This window comes from Orbicella faveolata, unplaced genomic scaffold, assembly GCF_042242905.1.
Source record: "Orbicella faveolata isolate gen_17 unplaced genomic scaffold, um_ofav_v1 contig_27, whole genome shotgun sequence".
Taxonomy (NCBI): domain Eukaryota; kingdom Metazoa; phylum Cnidaria; class Anthozoa; order Scleractinia; family Merulinidae; genus Orbicella; species Orbicella faveolata.
Window position 1 is genome coordinate 9,155,240 of NW_028301555.1, and position 9,441 is coordinate 9,164,680.

The window sequence follows — 9,441 nt, forward strand, 5'->3', positions numbered from 1 at the left end:
AGGTTTTTTAGCTGCCATGACGCTAAATAAGCCTAAGTTTTGCTAAAAAAGCGGGGTTTTTTTTACTAAAAGGAGAGATTTTTCGAGGATTAAGTACAAAATTGAGCAAAACTTCAATTACGGGCACGCGCATAAGCCAAAATTTGGACTTCTTTTTTTTTTTTTTTTTTGCCATTAACCGTTCTCAATTTCGTTTGTTGGCCCTCTCCTTTCTGTTTTTCTCTGCCCTTTTACGCGGACTACCTTTTGCATTGTATGTTCTTTCTGGCTGCAATGAAAAGTTGGATGTTAATTACGGGCGAAGCCTAGAAATGGACCTTGATCAATCATAGGCGTTGTGCACCATTTTACCACCGTTTTTGCACCAAAACTGATAACCTTGTTTTTCGATTTGCGACGTCGGAATGTCGTCGATATCTAAACCTGACCATTGTGCGGAAAGGGCTAGCCTAGCACTACTATCAGCTTATCAAGAATATCTGATGGCATTTAAATTGATGACGCCACAAGTGGTACACAGAGCACGACCATTAATTACGCATATATGCGTAGTTGGTATTCAAAGGGTTAATCGCTCTAGGAAGTCTTGCAGTAGTTGTAACAGTGGGTACAGATCGAGGTGTTTATATGAATTACTCGAACGATGGGGGACTGCGGTAAAGTGATAACTAAACCAATAGTGTGCATTATTAACAGCAATGATTTATTCAGCAATCAAATATCCTTTGAGGCGCTTAACTAGCTACATACTTAATACTGCGTTCAAAGAGTTTTTGTGTCGAGTTATGACATTCTCAAATACGAAGTTATCTACTTACTATTCTAGCACCCAGATCTCTTCTTGGCGCCGTAATGGGGTCAAAAGAAAAAAAAGGTCTGAGTACGAGTCAAATTATGTCACTAATTGCCACCAAGTTCTTTTTACACAGTGACCCAATCGTTATTACAAAGTCTACTTTGTTGAACTTTCAGTGTGAGAAGTTACTTATCCCCACCCACCCCTCTCCCGGTCCCCACTTGTGTGACCTCGTTCCAGGCCGCCCTTACAATTTTTTAAGGTAAAGGGAAAACGCCCTGGAACGATGTTGTCACCTCTGACTTACAAGTCAGTAGTCTAAGAATACATCTGAAAAACCTAGTAAATAAAGAACGAATAATATACAGAAAAACGTTTTAGTTTACTATATTAAGAAATCCTTCTCAATTATAGACTGGAAAAACACACTTTCTCCCAGTCTTACAAAACACCAGACGTCGCAAATCACTGACGTATCGAGAGCGAGAAAAAGCTAGAGACTGACGCCTTTTCAGATAACGAATCCTTTCTGACAACAAAAAGTAACATTACTTGTCATTTAAGGGGTAAGCACAGGTTCACAAGATCAGCGCAATTATTTGGATCAGGTGGCAGCTCTCGCAAGGTCTCACATCAATGGCTTGATACCCTTTGATAGAACAATGGAACAAACAACAGAAACAATGCCCCTAGCCCAAAAACAGTAACAGCTGCTATAGTATGAAGACAAAGAGAATTGCAAGCCTACGACAGCTGCTACACTTCCGAACCTTTTATTAAATTTCATGGATTAATGTCCGGTTTCGAGCCAAAAACGCCTCAAAAGTGCGTCTCTCTTCAACCCACTCCCACACACGCGCTAAAACAGTGGGACTGTTAAAAGTCTACCACAAGGATAATGCTGACAAGCCGTCTGAACCACCAAACAAGCTCTTACAGAAATTCTAATTTATATATATCGTACCCAGTCACCCAGTCCTACACGCCATGCGAAGTCGATGGCTAACTCAATCTCTTAACAGTCAGAATTAATTTGCAGCTGGAAGAACTGTAAACATGATCAGGAGACTAACCCCCAAAAATGCAACCTTCAACCAGACAAACAAAAATTCCTTAGGCAATCGAGTACAAGTATTTTTTTTGCGAAAAAAACTTTCCCACGCAACTCACGACTGCTATGAAACCAACTTTCTAAAATTCAGAACCGGGAAGCGAGAGAATGAAACTAATATATATTTTTTATCGTTTTGGGGTCTTTCAAAGAGCCATGGGCCATGGGTGACAAGTTTACAAAAAAGAACATTACAGTTAATCTTTGATTTTTTTGTGACGTGTCTGTTGTCGTGTAACTTTCTATTTAAAACTGGGTACGAGTTGATTAATTCTAGTTTGAAAATTCTAGTATCTTTCTTTCTTATTGAATATTAAACTTTGGAAACATGAGTTCAATCCACTCATCTTTGTCAATTTTGCCATCCATATTGCCATCTACCAGAGCAATATCTTTCGCTGCTCTCTCCAAGGTTATATCCCGGCCAATATCTTCACAGAAATCTCTCAGCTCGGCTGCACCGATCAAACCATCTTTATCCAGGTCGAGCTCAGTGAATAGCTCAGACAGGGTCTGCTCTTTCGTCCTCATGGCTTCGAATTCCGCCAGGTTAGGAATGAAAGTGAACTGGTGCAAATCCTCATTTGCCCAATCTAGTAATAACAGGGAAATTTATTTAAGCAAGCAATAGATCCAAAAAGAGAACGCGCGCATAATCTTGTTCCCACAGGAGATCTGAGAACAAGATTAAACGCGGGCATTGTCTCTGGCAATTTCTTGACTTAGGAAATCTTCAAAGAATAATTAAGCGCTTTTTCCTCTGTGAATAGTCGAGTGAAAGATTGACAAAATAAACGAATAAACGAGTGAATCAGACTTGATGCAATCTCGCCAGAGATTGGTCAGTTATTGGACTCCTTAAAATACCGTTATGACGTAGCTCTTCTCTGATTGGTTGCTCAACTAGAGGCACAACATCTAGTTCGCAGGAGCTTATGGGATATAGCTTGCTGCTTAGCAGCCGGGCTTCTAACTCAAACTGGCGGACGATTTCAAACAAATTACATGAACTGAGAGAACTGACGACTGAATATATAATTTGCATCGAATTCCCCGTCAACCTGGATAATTGATGAAGCACCGTAAACGAAAACAGTAAGTGTTTAACTATTTACTTTTTTTAGTTTCTATTTCCTTGATACCAAACGTACATTTTCAGGAATTTCTGGTGCGCTGAATTTGAGCAGATCGATCTGTTAAAACAAGCGCTCGCTAATTAATGGCTTTTAATTTATTTAATTAGATGTTAAAAGAAATTCAACATCATATGTTGTCCAGATGTGCAAAGTCCTTGAACTAGAGTGACCCATAATCCTTAAGGAAAACTTTGACTTTTTTGATCAGCTTCTTTGTAAAAAGGTTACCGAAATACTTGACCCAGTGTGCAGTTGGATTTTATAACTCTTAGTTTACGGAACTATGAGCCAGATAACCAGGTGAAATAACCGTTTTTATTAAAAACTATCAATTTCACATGGAAATTATTTTACAGCAGAGATCCTGCTTATTGTATTAAATTAACTGGTGTACGTGATCATTGCAACAGACTATGTGATTGCGTTCCTGTCATGAAACATCTTGAACACTCGTGGAAACTTTCAAGAGCTTTCAAACTCGATAATAACAAAAAAAAAAAAACCCACTCAACTAAACCTTCATAGATACTTTTTTTAAATTCTACAACTTCACCGCCGGGCTTATACAAAATTCGCGTAAAATAAGCTATAGAAGTTGCACAAAATTAGCTTAGTTAACTGAAGAATAACTGCAGAGGGAGTTTTCAATTGCTAGTTTACCACAGAATTACCACAAGAGATTGTCCCTAAACCTATTAGAAAGTTTAAATATTCCTAAAATGAATTTTACTTTTAATATAGATCAGCACAAAGCGTTTACACTTTTTTAAATTTAAATACTTAAATGTAATAGAATCTCCATGATAATACTGTCAAAAAATAGTCACGGTCGGAATTTATAGACAGCCTTCTTATCTACAGATATTACTGATGCAATCTGCACATTCTTGAAATTCTCTGAAGTTATTAGTAACGCTTTATCCGTATACAGGGCCCTCACAGGATCAGAATGATATTTATTCAAAGTGATCTCCCACTGTGCTTTTCCTTTAGTGTAAGTTTGACCAGTGTTTGGTGGTGTGCCAAGGGACGTGTCATGTGTAGATGATTTTCGTTATTCTCATTACATGTCTGCTTGACAACTATGGATATTGCAAGGAGAAATTGGCTGTTGATCACACATGCGTTATTCTTGATCCTATTAACATCCTCTAGCACTCTCTTGTTTCTAATCGCTTCCTAATAGCCTTTGTTGCATTTTACTTCCTTTGTACGGCCGAAGCTTTAAGCCATAAATACAAACTCTGTTTTTCATAGGCTTCTCTTCTTTCCAAACGCTGGTCTGATTACAAACACTGTAAAGTTTCTTCACTTTCGTAATGAATTTGTAAGGGTCGGACAGCAATTTAAACCTCAATGTTCGGCAGAGAACGTGTGTTTTAGCTCTCTTATTGTAACGTATTTTCCCCAAAATTACACCGCAATTAGTGATAAAGAACTTTACAGACACCCAGACGCCTTTAAAATCAGAAAGCGACCACACAAAACTCTGGGGTTTACATTGAAGTTTGTTTTTTAAGTGCAAATATTAAACCGAATTGTCAGCTCCTTAAGCCTTGTGCCACCTGTAATTCAACTAACAAACACAATGCTTTCACTTTTTCCTCATTAAAAAAGAGTATCTCTTGTCCGCAAGACGCGATGTGCGCGAGTTTGACTTTGTACTTTTGTATTGGCACAAATGTAACTCGATATTGCTCGATCAATTAACTTGCACTTCTAATTACTTGCAAATTATTGAGTCAATCGAGACGGTGAAAGAACTGTAACTCTGTCTATGGATGGCAGTGAAGGTTTTTTCTTTTCCCGTGTTGTGTTTCGTACTTTTACCATATCAGTTTTCTCATTTAAGGCCAAAACAAACAAGTTAACAGCCGACTGAGAGAGTTTACGGTTTCTTTGAACAACTCACTGTGAGCGATATGACTAATTACCTTTCGGAAGGCAGTATTCAAGCGATGACAATATAATCAACATATGCATAAAGCGTCCATAAAGAAGCGAGAGGTGAAAGAATTAGAGACCACTATTTTAGAACGTTTTCAAATGAACTATCTTAATACTACCTACTGACAGAAATTGTTCACGAAGATCGTTCAGACATTCTGCCACAAAAAATAAGTAGTGGTGTGTGTGTTTTAATTTAAGTGACTTGTTTACATGACACAAGAAAAAGAGCTTATGTAAATTTTGATAATAGGCAACCACATGTGAAGTCTCTGAGAAAATTACGATAACAACCTCGTGTCGATAAAACTTGGAATGTTGGCGAGGGTAACCTTTGATATTTTTTTTACATCAAACACGCGATGAAACCGACAACTTGTGATCCAGGATTTAGCTGTCTCGTTATTCTTCAGCAAAAGTGGCCACAAATGTTTTCTTTTGAGAGCTTATTTGCCCATTACAAGAACCCTTATTTAACCCTAAGGCAATCTCTTCAGCGGCTTGGGGTCAAAACAGTTTGGTGCGCGCATATGAAAATGATTATACAACCCATGCGAAAATAAATTTTAATTATATATTAGGGATTCAATTTTTCGCTTTGTTGATCGAAATTTATCAAGCCCCGGAAGGAAGGCTTGCCACGGTTAGAAAATTACATCCGATGGAGTCTTTTAGCGTTGTGCGAATTTTAAATAAACGGTTCGATGTCCTGAGTAAAATGTTAACGTTTTGTACATTTTTAGGATGCCATTTCAAACGCCCAAGCGTTCAGAAATGAACCAGTTCGCGTGGCTTAGAACATTTAATCGCAGGTCTATTTATTTCCGAACTGTCCATTACTTTTGCCTCGCCTTAAAGCTTCTGAATTAATCGTCAAAGCAGTTTTGATCGTTGCTATTTTTTCACGCAGCCAATACCGCAAGAAAATATTTCACACTCTTACCTTGAGCTTCGCCATCGGGTGAATTTTTGACCCTGTCTATTGCCTCTTGTCTGACATCTTCCGGGATAGCCTTGTCTTCGAACAAGGATAACAGTTCTTTTTTGTCCTTGACATTTTCAATCAACCAGTCCAATGAATTGTAGCGCAAGTTCGACTTGGATTTGTACATGAATTTGAGCACAAAGGGGGTATCGTTAGGGTGTTTCAGGTGCTCGGCTAGTGACATGAAAGCGCGCAGGGCAACCATGCCGTTTTGTGACGTTGAAATATTCTTCAGTAATTCCACAATCTCCTCGGAATCTTTCCCTTGTAATTTTAAACCTGCAACGCCTGTAGCCGCTGCAAGAATGTAATATGACTGTTTCTCTTCTCTTAATCCTTTTAAAAGCCATTTTAATCGCTTATCTTCGGGCATGATGTGTGGAAAGTGCAGTAAATTCGACACCATTTGGTGTTCGGAATCCCAGTTGTATTCCAAAATGTTCCTAATCATGTCCTTCTGATACTCCTCCAGTTGTACGAAGTCGATTTTTTTGGACAGCCTGTTCGCTTCATCAAGATCGTCCTCGTTCAGAAAAAGCCCTAAAGAGAAATCCACAGCAGTGGTGTTTAATCAATTAGTGTGCGATAATTGAATCAATGTAATGGTAAAATGGGATAGATTATTATTTCACTCCGAACCTTACCTAATGAACTCGCCATGTTTGGAAAATGACTCCAGACGTCTTCTTTTTCTGCAATGATATTCAAAGCACCTTTTCTTAAGGTTGTTGTTGATGCGGTCTTGTCCAATATAAGCTACAAACACTCACATATCTAACACTCAATTGAGCGTGGACGGCTAAAGCTGTAAAATTACACACGTGAATTGTTTGGCCAGAGGTCTGGCTGTGTCGAGTTGACTTTTCGTTGCAATGCACTTCACCTTTCCTCAGGATCTTTTGATGCGATTTTCACGCATCGATCGCGAGTAGCTCTGCGTCATCCAAGCACAGATTTGAGTACAGTAGTAAACACCCAAAAACAACCCGCTCCTCGACAAGATCGCGAAACGTGAGCCGGTTGAATGTTTGTGTTGACTGTCGTCTGCTCTTACCGGGGGGTCTGGGCCACAAGCTGTCGAGACCATCCGGGAACTTAACCCCTTGTCTGTCACACTCCACTACAGTTTAGTCAAGTACTAGTGGTGGTGATTATCCTGTCTATACAGCATGCGCGGTGGATAACTACCGATATCCGGTCTTTATTTCGATGAAATATCGATATATCTACTTTAAAAAAAAGTACAGTATTCCCAAAACTCTTCAAAACTAGTATTACTAGGTGGAAAATATCACATCAGGGGTGCACAGAATTTTCTAATTGTTTTGCCATGGCCAATGGACATGGCGCATGAATTTGCAATTTTAATTTTGATCGTCTAGACAAAACGTGATTGAAAAACAGATTGCAGATGGTTTTTGTTCAGTTTCGATCCCTGGACTTAAATTTTGAATAAACTATTATTATGACGAACAATACCTGTATCTTTGAAGGAAACAAAAAATGGAGTTAAGGATAGCACCTGAAACCCATGAGGGCTGAAATTAGACAATGTCAGGATTTGTAGTACGGCAAAAAATGAAAAAAAAAATATATGCATCTCTACATGAAAGTGTCAGGGAATAATTTATTTCTTCTCCTTCTCATTAAAATAGGGGCTAATTTATCTGTGGGTTGGTTCATATTTTTGTGATGGATTCGAGATACAATCCACTTTTTCTACTTGAGTCGCTTAAAACTTGGCTGTGATGTTTGAATGAATTTTAGTTGCGATGTTCTTGCGAAAATTATAAAAATTTGCCTTGTTTTCGAGGAATCGTCTGTGTTACTAGCTTGAAATATTCGAGTAACTCCTCATTTATGAATTAATTGGCAAGTTTTACTTTCTCTTTGTAGATTATCTTTTTCCGGAATTTCCAGTTGTCAAGTATTAGCATTGGCTAGAAAAACAAATTATGGAAATTGAAGGAGTGTCCTTTAATAGTTCCCTTTGTAGAAAAACAAACTCCCCGCTGTTAGCGTGACCATGGGGAAGAGTTAAATAGTATTGCTGTTAACTCCACTTTGCCAGCATTCATTTCCAATAACTTTAAGCCTCTGTCTTCGAGGAATTAATTGTTTATTGCGGGTAATTTTAGTGGGCCGTTCAATGATAGGTAGTTACTGTAGACGAAAACACCATTAGTTGGAGCCAAAAGAAAAAAAAAAGATTTAAATTAAATCCAAAACCCTAAAGAACTCAGTCGGATTACAGGCCAAATATAATTTATAATTTGCCATGGCTAAAAGGAAACTGAAATATTTTTTTTCATCATTACTAGTATCCTCTAAAAATACTATTTAAGCACTATAAATTTAACCTCAATATACCATCGCGGGAAAAATTACTCACCACCCCCCCCCCCCCTCCCTCCCGCGAAGCATGAGCCCACGATGAGCCTTGTAGGCTAGGCCGAATCATGCTGGTCGGCTCGTCGTCCGAGCTTAGTTCTCCCTTATACCCTCTGAGAGGAGCGGTGACTGGTAAGCGAATCAGAATTCGGACCGGAAGGGCTCAAGCCTCTTCACGGCTGTGTTCTTGACGATTGTGCGGGAGGACATTCCCTGCACATGCGTAATGGCAAAGCTGTTATGTCATTCTTAAAAAAACACGTTGATTGGCAGCATTTAGTCACCGCAATCATGGCTCATATATATGTTACCTAAATTCGGAAGTTTTAAAACAGTGGATGGCTCTGTGGATTGTGTAACTTAGTGTTCAATACCAGTGGAACCGTACAAAAAAGAGCTTGTAAAAATAACAAACAAACAAACAAATCAAAACAAAAACCCCGATAAATTGTCTTCCTCAGTCATTGGCTTACCTTCTCTCATATCTTTCGAAACCCCTGGTGGATCAGTTTAATTTTGTTACGTTGAAGCGCTCTGCCTTTCCTGGTGAATGTAACCAAAATTAGTATGCAGTGTATACATTAAATATATAAATTTAGATAGTTTTAATTTTCATACTATAGCCACTCGTCCCTTGTGGAAATCAGCTTTCTTTCTTTTAATTGTGAAGTACTTGTTAAATGAAGTGTATCTACCTACTGTATTCAATGTCTGCAATACAGTAGTTTTCTTGGTCGTATTCTCGAATGGCGTTTTCGGAGAATGTCGGGAACATCTCGGGTTTTTCTACTTCTGACGAAAGCAATCGAAGCTATAAGATCTATTTTTGCCAGGCTGTTTTATTGTGCAGTAGCGCTGCTTTCGCTGTGTTTTGGCCACCCCCCGTAGGGAGAGTCAAAATAAAGATATGTATCAAACTGGTATCAAACGATAATTCTTATTTTGAACTTTCTGAAAATTTCTTGATATCAGTTGAACTCGTTTCGCGCGTTCTTTCATTGCAGAGTTAAAGAATAAGGCTTCTTTACAAATACTTTTGTCGGCTTTCAATTGATCGTATTCAAGACACAATAAG

At 38.5% G+C, this 9,441-nt stretch overlaps 1 protein-coding gene across 4 annotated transcripts; it reads right to left on the reverse strand.

Annotated features, from left to right (window-relative positions):
- Positions 1-149: 149 nt before the first annotated feature.
- Positions 150-7,049, reverse strand: LOC110055493 (uncharacterized). Of its 4 annotated transcripts, none has more exons than XM_020761899.2 (4): positions 6,859-7,049; positions 6,620-6,667; positions 5,934-6,515; positions 150-2,500 (listed from the first exon to the last, which is right to left on the reverse strand). In XM_020761899.2, the coding sequence occupies exons 2-4, from the start codon at positions 6,633-6,635 to the stop codon at positions 2,211-2,213; spliced, it is 888 nt and encodes a 295-aa protein (XP_020617558.1). In that variant the 5' UTR covers positions 6,636-6,667; positions 6,859-7,049; the 3' UTR covers positions 150-2,210. The 4 variants fall into 4 exon arrangements, with proteins under 4 accessions (XP_020617558.1, XP_020617554.1, XP_020617548.1 ...); XM_020761895.2 differs by having other exon boundaries at positions 6,797-7,049; XM_020761889.2 differs by having other exon boundaries at positions 6,746-7,049.
- Between the last annotated feature and the right edge of the window lie 2,392 nt (positions 7,050-9,441).